Consider the following 16,074-nt stretch of genomic DNA (forward strand, 5'->3'; position numbering starts at 1 on the left):
TGTTCAGCTAATTATCTACCATGATGCCCATGTCTTTTTCAGTGGCACTGCTTCCCAGGATAGAGTTGTCCATCCTGTTAGGATGGCCCACATTCTTTGCTCCTAGATGTATGGCCTTATACTGAGCCATGTTGAAATGCATAGTTTGCCTGTGCTCAGTTAACCAAGCAATCCATACTGTTCTCGATCAGTGATCTGTCCTCTTAATTATTTACCACTCACCCAATCTTTGTGTCATCTGCAAACTTTCTCCGTAATTATTATGTTTGTTTCCAAGTCATTGGTTAAAAAGTTTAGCATAGGGCCAAAAACCGATCCTTGTGGACCCCCATAGCTGCTCAATGATGATTTCCAGTTTTCAATTAAATTTTGAGAGCTATCATTTTAACCACTTTTTAATCAATTAATGTATGCCATGTTGATTTTGCATCATTCTAGTTTATTGATCCAGATGATGTGTGATTGCAAGTCAAATGCCTTACAGAGGAATATTACATCAACACTATTACTTTTATTAACCAAGCTCATCAAAAAGTGATATGAAGTTAGTCTGACAAGACTTATTTTCCATAAACTTATATTGGTTGGCATTCATTATATTACCCTCCTTTAATTCTTTATTAATTGAGCCCCATATAAGTTGTTCCATTATTTTGCCTTGGATCAATGTCAGGTAGACAGGCCTACAGTTAGCTGGGTCATCCTGCTTGCCTTTTTAAAATATTGGCACAACATTAGCTTTCTTTCAGTCCTCCGGAGATTCCCCAATGTTCAAAGGCTTACTGAAAATCTACATTACTGATCCATAGAGCTCCTGAGCCAGCTCTTTTAAAACTCATAGATGCAAGTGATCTGAACCTGCTGATTAAAACATGTCTAACTTTAGACAGCGACTGTTTAACATCATCCTTAGTTACTGTGATTGGAAAACCTATCATCGTATGATATAAATACATCATCTCTTTTTCCTCAAATACAGAACAGAAATATTGATTGAACACTTTGGCTTTTTCTGTATTATCTACTGTTCTACCATATCCATATAGTAATGAACCAATACCTAGGACTGTTAGGATTCCTTTTGTTTGTTGTAGAATTTAAAAAACTTATTTTTATTTTACTGTACTTCCCACAGATTTCTCCTTGTCCTTTTGCTTCCCTTAATAATTTCCCATACTTTCTAGCTTCTAATTTATATGCATTGCTATCAACTTCTCCTTTTTTTCCATTTCTATTATAATAGATGATTTTCCTTCCCCTCTGAGCCAAGCTGTTTTTTACCAAAACTATAAGAGGAAGAGAACGTATAAAGAAAGAGCATAGCAGTTATAACCCTTGAAGTCACAGCAGTTTTGTCCCCCATGGTTTGCAATGTCCCATGCTATTGAGGACAGTACCAACTGAGTCAAACCACTCCAAATATATTACAATAGAAAATTAGAAAAGGTCTCAGAAGTGAATGCAGGGTACTAAAATTACTCTTTTTCTTCAGGGTTACTGACTAAACATTTGCAACACAACCAAGAGGTCAACTGGAAAGCCAACATGCACAGTAAATTCATTAACACAAATAGGGGGTAATCCCAAGCCCATTAAAGTCAATGGAAAGATTCCCACTGGCTTCTAATCAGGCCCATATACAGCAATTAGTTTCCCAAAAACAGATGTTTAGAAATTGTAAACATTGTGCGTGTTTTATAAATAGCAGCCTTCGTTGACACCAGATTATGGAAAACCAAGATATGACTTTAACTGCTGAGCAGTCAATAATGATTCATTTGGGCTTCGTGTGGGCATTAGTAGCTCTTCTTAAAATACAATATCCTGTTACATTAAGTTCACAATAATAACTCCTGAGAGTCACTCATGACAAAAGTACCAAATTACATACCAAATCTAAATTACATCGTTGCTCCTCATTATAGCCTCCATCCATCTTTTGTAAGAACATTTGCCATTTGTGAGGTCCCTGAAGTTTGGTAGTTTTTAAGAGGTAGCTGCTGTCTTCCAATAAATCATAAATAAAGTAGACTATGTAAACAGCAAACGGTGAGTACAATTTTTCACGCTAGAAAGCATCCATGTCTGTATTGCTCATTAGCTCCAGCCAGTTACATTCTTGATAAAAGGGCCAGTCCTGCGATTAATTTATGATCTTCCCCTTTAAAATTTAGATCATGTAGGCCTGGCTAGCGTGCTTAATGCATTTATATGTTTGATCGTTCAAAACAGAGATGAGCCCTCTCTTACAACATTATGTTTATCATTGACATATATCTGAATAAATTCAGATAATTAAAGTTGAGTGTAAATGCCTTAATCTCCATTAGCTTTGTCAGGCTACAACACAGTGAGTTTGCATGAGTTCACTGTGGATGAAATCCACCCCTGTGCACAAGGAACAGCCCTCTTTTGAGGCTCATATGATCCCACAATATTAAGAAATTGACATATTCTTGATTTCACTGGAGCCGCCCACCATTGGAAACAGGATGGTGAATTGGATGGATCACCAGTCTGATGCAGTATGTTTGTAAATTGGGCACAGTCGAGTGGAACAATATGTTCATAATGTGTGGATTTTTTTTCTTTAAAATAATCAATGACAGTGCCATCATTAAAGTGATACAGAATAAGATCAGTTTCCACATTAGATACCCAATGATTCACTGGAGTTTCAGGACAAGATTTTGATAGGCCTCTCTTTCACATTCCCATGAGTGGTGTTTCTTCACATAGGCTTTTGCCTTTGTCACAATTTTTCTTTCCAAACTGGGGTCATTCATCAGACTTTTGGAGAGCTGGACAAACTCCTAAAAAGTTAAAGAAAACAATAAAGGTTACTTGTGGTTCTACTGATCCTGAAACAATCCTGGAACTGCAGTAAAGCGGTTGAATTTAGAGTGAATACACACACCAAACAGTTCGAGCGCCATTCTTCAGAGCTAAGTACCACATTTTATATATAAGTACAGATCAATAAATAACAAATACAATTTTTAATCTTTTAAACAGCCTACCAACTAGAGAACTTAAAACCATGGTCAAATCCCTCAAGCGCTAAATCAGATGAAAATATGGACAAACAATTTAATGAGACAGAAAAGTGTTTGAGTATCATACATTTATGGTAATGAAGCGTGCTGTAGCTGAGTAAGAAGTTACAAATTCAGCTGGTTTCCTGGATGGAGAGCTGGTAGCAGAGTTTTGATCTAGGCTCAACTAGGCATATGCCTGGTTGCAAATGAGGCATCTTTAGCTAATTGCATGCTTTTAATGAGGTTGAGAAAAACACTTCACAAAGATGTCTATTGTCTGAAGTAAAGAACACACACTGAGCAGCAAATTATCTGTATTGTGCCAGGGCCTGGATGCAAGATTGATCCAAGCTAATAAAGAACTGTTGCACTGTTTGGTGCTGGAGGCTCATGACCTGGAAGCTAGGCAGCAGTTGGTACACGGTATCAAAAGGTCTGCAAAATGCAATATATGAAATCCCTTTAGCCCTATGGGGTAAGTTACTGGACTTGATAGAACAAGACTATTCCCTGGCCAGTTGCTCTGCCATTCCAATTTTGTTTTTAAGAAGTGAAGATACCAAACTAATGAACGTGAGAGGTGATGTCTCTAAGTAAACGAATCCACTTCTGCACTGCCCGTCTGATTTTTCTGACATTAAGGGACGACTTTCAACATTGAAGCTGGATTACAGAAGTAGCTCAAACCCACTACAGCAATGTGCGCTAGCTTAGAAATGTCAACAGCTGTTAGAGCAATAAAAGTGAAGATCATTAGTTTCTACACAAGTCATGATCAAAATCAGTGATAGATTCCAAGTGGAACATAAGGGCATTTGGACACAGATGGCATTTTCCTGCCAATAAGCTGTCAACTCTTTGGGGGAAGACCACTGAGGCTCTCCGACAGAGAGCTGAAAATACAAATAAGATTTAAATTTGGTCAACAACTCATTCATTAACCAACTGTACTTTAACTAAATTATACAGTTCACCTACAAAAAACTTGGTTATCAAAGAGTTAAGATTGCTGATGTAATTCATATGGTCCATGTGCAAAATACGTAACTACAGCATGACCACTGGGAACCAATGCTGATACGTGAAATCATACTGTACACATTCCAAGCACAGCCTTTGATACTCATTGAAAAGACATGCAAACTCTTTCAATATATGTATCACTATGACATATAGTTTATACAATCAAAGAAGCACATATATTAGCAGTGCATATATTAGAAAGATTTGCAAGTAAGTTTTGGAGTCAGAGTTATGGCGGCTACTAGACTAAGTAAGGTGAATTCTCACACGTCAATATTGACTTTATACATCCAGATAAAGTATAGCTTCAGTCTTGCATGGCGATCCACATGGGGAAACTGCTGTGCTTGTATAGTGCAGAACTGGGGCCTGCAAAGGTAGCCAAAAAATGTACATATGTTACCTTAGCTGGTCATTACCAGTCTTTCCCAACCTTGCAGAGTTTTTTCAATGGCCATGCCTTAGTTATGTGGTTAATATAAAGTTTATATGGATCACATCAGCAACTGTAATTCTAAATTAACTGAAGAAATTCCCCAAAACAACTTTAATTTAAAAAAAAAAAAAAAGACCTCTGAAAATGTAACCTGGGTTGGGGGAAGAGGCGTCATCTGTGGGTTGTATAATATTACCTGCCACGTCAGGCTACTACTAGGTGTTCATACAGGAAACATTATGCAAGAGGTTTATAAAGTTTTCTAGAGCACCAGGCTCCCTACTTCAGCACACCCTTACGGTTCACAAGAAAAAGCAAAAGAGCTTCCTTACTTGGGCTAGCAGAGAGGACTGCATTAGTAAGGCTCCCGTCCTGCAAGGATACACAGGAGGGCACTGCACTACTTGAAGTGCACAGAAGATGAGCTTCCCTTCTGTATAAATGCCAAAGATTCATCTGAGGAATTCTCTGTATGTATTATTTCTTCTGGTCCATTTTTCTTCCAGTCAGCATTATTAAACAGAATGACCACTTGTGGGAACAATATCTGATTAATTCACAACGGGGCCCTTTACAAACTCAAAGATTCCTACATGTGTGTTCATCTTTAGTAATATCTGTAGTTGTGAAGTCTCTGAATGGAATAAAAGTATTCCTGCAAAATGCTTTCAAAATTCAGAGAAGTGCTTCCCAAAGGATCTTCCAGCCAGCGGTGCAGATTAACAAGTTTGGTGCTATAATGATAACATCGGAGGTATTTAATATATTCTCTACTAAACCGTCTCTGCTTTCCCCATTCTCTGTTGCAGTTGACAGCACCAGCATCCTCCATTGTCGTCCAGGATTGCAACCATCTCTGACTCTTCCTTTTTCATCTCCCACCATCTCCAAATCCTGCTGCCTTTTTTCCCCCTTCACAACACATACAAAAATCTGATCTTCTTTCTTGCCCATGTGGCCAAAATGCTTGTACATGCCCATATCCTCTCCCATCTTGACTACTGCAACTTACTACATTTTAGTCCTCTAGATATGTACATTGCCTGTACCAATCCATCCAAAACATGACTGCAAAGGTTATTTTCCTTGCTCAGTGATCTGATCATGTCAGATCATCTCCCCCACACACACCCCTTGCATTCATCTACTAGCGACTCATAAAATACCACATACAGTTCTATCGTCACATTCTCCCCTTCAGGGCACAGCACAACCTGGACAAGCTCTCAAGACTTGTCTCCTACTGCGTTCCCAATTATTTCTTCTGTTCTCCCAATGAGTCCAGTCTTGATGCTCCTTTCATTTCCTTCTTCCACATCCCATCTCTGTGCTCTTTTCCATGCTGCCAAGAACACACAGGAGCAGGATAAGTGGGGAAAGCCTTTAAATGCCTTCACCTATTTAAATCCAATCTCTTACGCTATCATAACAATAAATAATCATTTTCACTCCACCGCATTCCAACTTTAATTTTATGCTCCTGTGGAGGATTTTATTTTGTTTAAAAATAATTTATGTAAATTATACATATCAGAAGCCGCAATGTACCATTGCTTGATGAGGAGTTCTATTAATATTCTTTAAAAATATGAGGGTACGGAGGATAAAAACTTGGAAACATGTAAGTGAAAGAAGCAATGAGATACTGCCACACAGCTAAAATCCCTTTTGCTGGTGATACTTTCAGCATAATATTAAACATGAGTCCAAAGAGGAAAGGGAGAAATGGCAAATGGATAAAGTCAGAGGACTTTAGCTGTAGCTGTTCTACTGATTCAGAGCGTAACCTCAGGCAAGTCACTCAAGATGTGATCTGAAGGCACAGTAAAGATCTGCATTCATGTCACTGGATTTTAAATCAGGCCCCTGGAGCATCTAATTTAGGATCCCTCCATTTTTCGATGCTGAACTTAAGACTGCAAGGGCCTGATATTCAGGTGGTCCCCACAACTCCCACTCATGTCAGCTGGAGCTGCAGTTGTTTGGCACCTCTGAAAATCAGGCCCCAGGTTGCTGAATCTGAGCATCCAAAAATGGAGGCAACCCAGAATTAGACCCCGCTTCTGAAAATGAAGGCCTTAATTTCTCTCTGCCTCCGTTCACCCATATAAATGTGGGTATAACAACATTTACCTATCTCACAATTGATATGTGGTGTAAAGGGTGAAGGCTGAGTTGTTAGTTACAGCACAGAAACGTTGGGGAAAGCACTAGGATGCTTAGATTTATAAGTAATGTGACGCATGCCCTATTTCTGGACAGTAGATATCCCCCTAGGCCCAGTGATCTTCAAAAGTAATGTCACTAATATGTTTCTTCCTCAGGCAGACTGCCAGTTAGCTTTAAAGAAAATGCAAACAGCACATATAAAAAAAATTCAGTACAGTATTTTGCAAACAGCTCTATAGACCCAGATGTCTTTGGCAGATGAACCCTGAAAATACAGCAGGCACCAAGCTAATAAAATGCGTGTCCTCTGAATTAGTGTAAGAACCAGGCCGGTGCCGTTTTATAGCAGACACTAGGAAAATAAGAAGTGTATTTCTCTCTCTCTCTCTCTCTCTCTCTCTCACACACTCACACACACACACACACACACACACACACAAAATCTGCAATTAAACCATTTCAATTTCAGCTACAGGAGAGGAAAGGAACATGGAACGTAGCTCAGTGTAAACCCAGGGAAGACGAATTCCATATATTAAACTAAATGCACAATTAAGAATAGCAATGCACCTATTAGTAATGGGCAACAGATCAGTATTTCCCAGCTACCTGAACCATCATTGCTGGCAGTGCCTAAAACAGCAAGCTGCTCTGTTCAATACTGTCCTAACAGCAAAACTCAAGTCCTCAAGACCAGAAACGGCCTCAGGGCTAAATGCTGGCCATGTAGCCATAGAGCCTTACATGGGAATGGCATACACCCACACTGCCACAAGAGGATAACATGCCAGGAGTGTGCTCCTGTCTATAGCTCCACTAATTGGTTCAGAGGAGGCTCCACTTCTTCCCTGCCTCCCTTACACAGGTTAGTGTGTTGCTGATTCCTGCTGCTCCCTTACAGCTAGGACCACTATTTTGCCTGGGGCTGGAGAGGTTTATATGCCCCCCACCCCCCGCCCCTTTTGTGAGCCTTCACAGATGCTGGGCATTCCATAAGCCAAAAGCTTAGGCTGCTGAATAATGGTGTATGTCCTCCATTTGAACATGCTTTTGTGATTATTTATGGCCCAAACATAGCCTGCTACTCCTTTATTTCTTAGTTATCAGTTTTCCTTTCAGGTCACATTAACTCAGTGTCACATATTCCATAAACTTGCAAATTCGAGTAATGGCAGGAATAAAACATGGCTTTAAAAGAAGGATGCATAATAACTCAAGCATCAAGGTCAACATGTTTTGTGAGTTTTCACTTTTATGTTAACTGCTGCGGCCAGCTGGATATTTCCTTTGTTGTTTTCCTTTGTTGTCTATGTACATGGTCATGAGGGCTCAGAATACCTACCAATGATTAATTATAATTAATATAATTAGGCAAGTTGTCTAATTTCTTTGTAAGCCAGGAGAGGTCACTTTTTTCCAGTAAAAAAGGGAAGTTTGTGCTTAAAATTTTATTGTTTCGTAAATCAACTCAAACCCATTTCATGTTTCCCGACATAAGAAAACGTGAAATAACCACAAGACTGTTTCACATACCAGGTACAGTAACCCAGCTCCTACATTATCTAGCTTGCTCCTTTTCAGAGTTACTATTTTGTGGGGAAGGAAATAAAACTGAAATGTTTTTAACAGAGTAGATCTAGGTTTAAATACACACATCTGCCATGTATCTGAAGCAATGGAGCAATAAAAGGATAAATCCAGTATATCAGTCAAACAGGTTGGAAAGTCAAATCTGGGGAGTGAAAAGGAGGGCACCTCCTGAGGCACAGGGAAAAAAACATGAATGAGAAGCTTATCTGAAAGCTGACTGATGAAAGAGTAGGGCTGTGTAGGAATGTACAGGGGAAGGACGCTCATGAGAAACTACAATGAAAACACCCTCACAAGTATACTGAACCTCCAAGCACTTCAATAAAGCCATCCAGATTGCACCATAACGTTTACTGTGGAAAGGAAAAAAATATTAATGGTAAAGAAATAAGAATCAAAACTAGACCCAATTATACTGGCCATCCATCAGCTAAACTGTGGACAGGGAAAGAATGATCTAGGATACTGCTTAACAATGCAGTATGCTGCAGGATGCTGCTTAACAATGGAAACACCAGCAGGAACATGACTGAGGGTCAGTGTTAACCTGCACTGGGAATTAAACCTTTCTTGGCTGACTAAAATCTGGACAATTCAGATAATGTACTTAACAGATAGTAAGTGGTGTCTCCTGCACCTTTGTTCTTAAATGAATTCCAAAGGAATAGCTCTAAACAGTTGGTTCTGAGAGACAGCTAATTTAGAAGGAAACTAACTGAGGTTACGGTGGGAAATATTTTATCAAATACTTAAGAGCACATGAAGTAATCAGAAGAGGGTGAAAAAACATATGGCTTTCCAGCACGTAGGTTGTCCTGCCTCTACTGGCATACCAGGTCCTCTAAGAGGAGACTATGCAAAGTGCTACAAAACGTATCACTGCCATTTCCAACAATACAAACAGATTATAGCAACAGGTTGAAATTAGAAATCTTCTAATTTATCTGAACTCTTTGATCTATTATCCGTCTCTTGATTTCATGATATATTATATGTGGAGGTTTGAAAAACTGTATTTCATACAGATGGGCGGTGTCAAGAAATATGGGATAATCCTGTAATTGTCAATTTATCTTTAAGATTTAGTGAAACTGATTGGCATTCTGTCAGACACTTCAGGTGAAAGTTATCCAGCAATCCCCTGGTGAAATTGGACTATTAACATGCAAACAAACCTTTCTGACACATTTGTAAACCTTGATACTTTATACAATATTTAATACCAAAGCCATTTTAAAGGAGCATTATTAAATATGATACAATTGCTAGTGTACAGAGAAAGGACGGAGATTACTTCACTTTCCAGGATAGGGCACCTGCACAAATATTAATTATCCGAATGCAAATACTACCTAGGACAATGCTAGTTCACATGATAATGCAAGTTAACACCTTTCCTTAAAAGACAATCAGAGATGTAGAACAAGAATATCAGAAAAAAAGGGGTTGCTGATCTTAGAGACAGTATTTTGGGGGAGAGCAGCAGAAGACCAGACTGAAATGGGACAGAGAAATTGAGAAGTACAGAACTCTAGAAATAACAACATCATATTTACAGTCTTTCTGTACTTCTGATTGAGTAAAACATTTAAGCGTAAGAACAGCCTCACTGAATTCAGTTTAAACACATGTTTAAAGTGAAGTGCTTTGCTACAACTTTATGGTTTTAGGTGAAGAGGTCAGTGCTTAAGTATGGAGAAATGGTCTGAAGTAAATAGGATGAAATTCAATAAAGGACAAATGCAAAGTACTCCACTTAGGAAGGAACACTCAGTTGCACACATACAAAATGGGAAATGACTGCCATAGGAAGGAGTACTGTGGAAAAGGATCTGGGGGTCATAGTGGACCACAAGTTAAATATGAGTTAACAGTGTAACACTGTTGCAAAAAAAGCAAACATAATTCTGGGCTGTATTAGCAGGAGTGTTGTAAGCAAGACACGAGAAATAATTCTTCCATTCTACTCCGTGCTGATTAGGCCTTAACTGGAGTATTGTGTCCAGTTCTGGGTGCCACATTTCAGGAAAGATGTGGACAAATTGGAGAAAGTCCACAGAAGAGCAACAAAAATTATTAAAGGTCTAGAGAACATTGCCTATGAGGAAAGATTTTTAAAATTGGGTTTGTTTGGTCTGGAGAAGAGAAGACTGAGAGGGGACATGATAATCTCCTTCCTTAGAAGTTTTTAAGGTCAGGCTTGACAAAGCCCTGGCTGGGATGATTTAATTGGGGATGGGTCCTGCTTTTGAGCAGGGGGTTGGACTAGATGACCTCCTGAGGTCCCTTCCAACCCTGATATTCTATGATTCTATGATAACAGTTTTCAAGTATATAAAAGGTTGTTACAAGGAGAAAGGAGAAAAATTATTGTTCTAAACCTCTGAGGATAGGACAAGAAGCAATGGGCTTGAATGGCAGCAAGGGAAGTTTAGGCTGGACATTAGGAAAAAATTCCTTTCAGGGTGGTTAAGAACTGGAATAAATGGCCTAGGGAGGTTATGGAATCTCCATCATTGGAGATTTTTAAGAGCAGGTTAGACAAACACCTGTCAGGGATGGTCTAGATAATACTTAGTCCTGCCATGAGTGCAGGGGACTGGACTAGATGTCCTCTCGAGGTCCCTTCCAGTCCTATGAATCTATGTTGTGGTACCATTTGTCTTTGTTAATTTGATCTCGACACTTTGGGTCAGAGGCCCTGCTCTGGGAAAGACTTATGCTTATGCATAACCTGTTTCATGATCAGGGCCTGTGTGAAATAGGTATTTGAGCTTAAACTCAAATACCTAACTGAAGGCTTGTGGGAGGCATTGTGTGTGCTCCCGCTATTTATTAATATCAAGAAGGCCACCAGTATGAGTTTCTACATCCATGCAGATGAACCCCTGGGCCTGTGTTCAACCCCACTGAAGTCAATGGGACTCCATGTGGACATAGTTGCAGAACCAGGGTTTAAGTACATAAATAGTTCTAGTTGAGAACAGTTTATGAGAGCTCTGCCTCTGCCACCCAGAGAGTAATTAAAAAAAAACAAAGGAAAACAAACTGCCGTCATTAACAAAGATTCGGTTGTGAAACCCATATGGAACAATGAGTGAATTTTCCAGAGAGGCAAATGTTACTTGAAATAATTTTTTCAGTTAAAAAACTAATGAAAATAAAAGGAATCCACCTTCCAAAGACTATGCTTAATAGCATGCATTAATCACACACACACAGCAAAGCTGGTAAATGTAATGTACTTCCACTTTGCAAAATGAGCATATCGTCTGTTTGAGGAAGTTTTATTTTATTTGGGGTTGGATAAAAAACTACCATGTTTAGCTGTTGATTGGTATTAGTAAACTATGGTTTATATAATAAACAGATTGATTCATATCCCACTTCGAAAACCACAAACCATCTAATTAGCTTAGCTGGGATATTGTCTGACCTGAAAAAACAATGCTCTTAACATACAGTAGGAACATGGACACTTTGAAAACTGTTTATTAAAACTGTAATAGATTTTCATCACAGCCACTAATAGAATTTCATTCCTTGGGTGCTAAGGCATTGGGTGCCTTAGGAATACATAGTAATAGAGCAATAATCCAATACACTGACACACCAAACAAATGGAAACTACAGTACTCATGATGAGAAGAGATTTTGCAGTTTAAAGAATATCAGCCCAGTCCAACTCCAGCGAGACTTGTATCAGACCCCAAGTGACTATCTAGGGATGCCACATTAAACAAACGTAATGCAGAATAAGTTTGTCCCTGTAATCAAAACATTAGCTGGGTCTGTTTTAGATCATGAATTAAAAATACTGGAGTCTATTTCTAGTCATTGAGTCTTCCCTCTTCATTATCAAAACTAATGACTGCATGCTGGATAAGCAGCCTATTTGTTTTTTGAATTCACAGAACCTTCATAAAAATTTTTTTAAACTTCTTTACATATAATTAAGCTTGTGTCTACCCGTTTTAATTTTCAAAGCACTAATTAACCTTTGCCATTCCTATGGTATTACCTTCTGTGTTTTAATGATGGGAAAGTGAGGCAAAAAAATTAAGTGATTTGCTCAAGACTGGAAATAATTTGTGGCAGAGTCCCTTATGTTCACGATGCACAAAGACAATGGGAGAATGACAAACCACATTGGATAAAAACCCACCCAAATCAAAGAATTTCTAGGACTTAATATATATACACGGAGTTCTCTGTCACATCCACAGAGTGCAAAACATAGTCTTTATTTTCTATGTAACTGTTAACTATTTTCTGCCCTACTGTTTATTCATGACCTACTAATTCTTGATATTATTATCTGTAATCCCAGCCATGACCATATTATCCTAAACTTTGGGCTCACAGCCCATTTTGATTTTGTGATCCACTGCTTCTACAATATGTGTTCACATTTCAGCAACTGTTTGAAGGGAAATATGACATCTGCACAACATCTATTCTAGGGTTTGCCTAAGAAACCTCTAAAACTAAATAAAAGCAGCTAAGATCTCAACTGAACTGCATGCAAGCAACTGGCATATTCTTAAAGCTAGAAAGAAGCATTCAGTAAGGCTGACCTCCCTCACTCCCCCCCCAGCATTCAGTGAACTGCGAAGAGAGCACGAGATAGCAACAGCACTTCATTAAAAGCAGGGTAGGCTAGTAGGTTTTTTTAAGAGAACGAGAGTATAACCACTGAAAGTCACCACAAGCAGAGCACCAAGACACAAGCAGTTCATGGAAAAGAAAAATAATGTTTGGAAAGGGTTGTTTTGTTATGCTCTGGTTTTGATTTGATTTTTGTTCTTGTTACCTGGGGATCTGTAAATAATAGTCCTGTATCTTTATGTCGTATTATTGCTGCATTCCCAGGAATATTCCTTGCCAGCACTGGAACATCTAAATCCATTGCCTAAAGAATGTGGAGGGAAAAGATGATTTAGTTAGGGTTCATTTTAAGAGGAGTCTGTGGTGAGAAATAGTAAGAAACCTGCCCCCAAAACTGCTCCTTCCCACTTCTCCACCCCCAATCAAAAAAGTCTTACATTAGCCATTTTATGGAACCTCGTTAAAATACAAAGCTTGTCTTACTGATTTTGGCAGTCAGGACTCATCACTTTCAAAATAATATCTGAACTAGCCTTTTACTGACCATCTGGTGGGTCACTAGATAGATGCTCATTTTTCTCATGGCCAGAGTACACAGGGCTTGTTGGCCCAGGAAGAGGCTGAAACCTCCTGGAAGTTCCTAACATGGTGACAGTGGACGAGAAGCTGGATATGAGTCAGCAGTGTGCCCTTGTTGCCAAGAAGGCCAATGGCATTTTGGGATGTATAAGTAGGGGCATAGCGAGCAGATCGAGGGACGTGATCGTTCCCCTCTATTCGACATTGGTGAGGCCTCATCTGGAGTACTGTGTCCAGTTTTGGGCCCCACACTTCAAGAAGGATGTGGATAAATTGGAGAGAGTCCAGCGAAGGGCAACAAAAATGATTAGGGGTCTGGAACATATGAGTTATGAGGAGAGGCTGAGGGAGCTGGGATTGTTTAGCCTGCAGAAGAGAAGAATGAGGGGGGATTTGATAGCTGTTTTCAACTACCTGAAAGGGGGTTCCAAAGAGGATGGCTCTAGACTGTTCTCAATGGTATCAGATGACAGAACGAGAATGGTCTCAAGTTACAGTGGGGGAGGTTTAGATTGGATATTAGGAAAAACTTTTTCACTATGAGGGTGGTGAAACACTGGAATGCGTTACCTAGGGAGGTGGTAGAATCTCCTTCCTTAGAGGTTTTTAAGGTCAGGCTTGACAAAACCCTGGCTGGGATGATTTAACTGGGAATTGGTCCTGCTCTGAGCAGGGGGTTGGACTAGATGACCTTCTGGGGTCCCTTCCAACCCTTATATTCTATGATTCTATGAACATCTAGCAGGAACTGAGGAGTTAAAACTAAGATTCAGATTGAAGCCTGTCACTTTCACTACCGGAGTTAATCACAGAATCATAGAATATCAGGGTTGGAAGGGATCTCAGGAGGTCATCTAGTCCAACCCCCTGCTCAAAGCAGGACCAATCCCCAATTAAATCATCCCAGCCAGGGCTTTGTCAAGCCTGACCTTAAAAACTTCTAAGGAAGGAGATTCTACCACCTCCCTAGGTAGTTGCCATCCCAGGAAGCTGAATGGACATAGTTCACAGTTTCCCTGAAGGGGCCAATTCTCCCCCACACAAGGTTCTTTGTTCTCTTGCTCCATAGAAGAAGAAAGGAGTTGTGATCCACACAGCTCTCAAAATATTTACAGTTTTTGGGGGATCCATGAGAGGCAAGGACATTCCTAGGGACAGGGGTGCTGGAACAATTTTTACAGTGGGAATGCTGAAGGCGTAAACCATGTATTTTGGCTGTTACTTCAGGCCAGGGGATGCAGCTGCACCATCCAGTTCCAGCACCTATGCATGGAGATGCCTTGGCCTCTTCTCTGCCGCCCTGGCTCTCACTGGCCCTTGTTGACCATGGCTCCTGCAGTTGAGCATGGCTCTGCTTCCTCATCATGGCTTCTCTTAGACCTTCCTCTCTCCAAAAGAGGGTTCCAAGCATGGAGGAGCTGGGACAAGCTAATACAGCCTCTAACAGTAATTTGTATCAGATTCCTCCAGGAGTTCTTTCTAACTTTATTTTTATTGTTTTTATATAAAATATAAACACATAATGAAAAAAATATACTTTCATGCACACAATATAAGTAGCCTATAAATAAAATATATTCAATGTTCATTGTTTGCAAAACCTGGAAAAAAAACAAAACACAAACCAAAAACCTGAACCTGTAGAGATCATGCAGGGCATCAATTATTAAAGTGACTACATGGATAAATAAGTGAGAACATAACCTATGATGTGTGGGGGGGCTAATATGTACTAAACTGCAAAAGTATGCAATAGTTTCATATGTGACCAGACATCCTCAGATTTTTTCTAAGCGTTTCTATTAGACAGAATCATTTTTTCCATTAATGCAGTAGTAGAGATCTCACTAAGCAGGCCTGGGTATGAGGCAGGAACTGCAGATTTTCTCAAAATAACTCTTTTGGCCACTAAAATAGTTACTGCAATCTAGGAGTTTTTGTGGGGAAGAATCTGGCCCATTCCCTCAACACCCACAGAGTCCCCAAGGCCTGGCTTTTGAGAAGTCCGGTAGCATGTTGCAGAAGCAGAAATGCCCTCCCCTTATGTGGCTGCAGATTCCCTTCTAGATACACATACATGGGGGAACATGTAGTCTCAAGATGGTTGTCATATAATTTCAGACTGTCTGTAGATTCAGAAGCATAGATATAGCACTGCATCAGTTCACATCCAGTAAATCATCTTCATTATAAAGATAAGGGCTAGAAACTTTTGAACGAAAGTTTAAGTGTACAGAAACCAGTGTGTTAGCCCCAGTCACCCCAGGAAAGTCCCTCCCATCACCCACTCATGCATTTGTCAAGCCCTGATGTGAAATTTTAATTACCATTCCTGGATTTGGAAATCTTGAAATTCGCAAACCCTGAATGTATAATGGCTTGTCTTGTACAATTATCACAGTGTCAAACAGAAATAAATTCACTCTCCAAAATGTTCAATTCATTTCATACTGATTCACTGTCACTTTGGAGAGAACACATTTTTAATTGCTGTCATTACAGTCTCTGATGGGGAACAATTTTCCTTCAGCATAAGTAGCATGAAAGAAAAAGCTAAGGGGGGAAAGAAATGCGGAAGAAGAACACGTCTTTTGTTTTTTAAATCTGGACAAGACTCGATATCCCAAACAC

General features: G+C 39.5%; 1 protein-coding gene across 2 annotated transcripts in view; it reads right to left on the reverse strand.

Annotated features, from left to right (window-relative positions):
- Positions 1-418: 418 nt before the first annotated feature.
- The window catches only part of GLT1D1 (glycosyltransferase 1 domain containing 1), a 90,850-nt gene continuing 75,194 nt past the window's right edge, over positions 419-16,074 (reverse strand). Inside the window, exons 11-12 of one of the 2 annotated variants that reach the window (XM_048822280.2) lie at positions 13,070-13,168; positions 419-2,813 (exon numbers count right to left, since the gene is read on the reverse strand). In XM_048822280.2, coding sequence (XP_048678237.2) covers positions 2,667-2,813; positions 13,070-13,168 — 246 coding nt within the window. In that variant the 3' untranslated portion in view covers positions 419-2,666. The remainder of the gene's footprint in view (positions 2,814-13,069; positions 13,169-16,074) is intronic. The other variant, XM_048822281.2, reaches the window with a different exon arrangement.

This window comes from Caretta caretta, chromosome 15 (genome assembly GCF_965140235.1).
Source record: "Caretta caretta isolate rCarCar2 chromosome 15, rCarCar1.hap1, whole genome shotgun sequence".
In the NCBI taxonomy this organism is placed as follows: Eukaryota; Metazoa; Chordata; order Testudines; family Cheloniidae; genus Caretta; species Caretta caretta.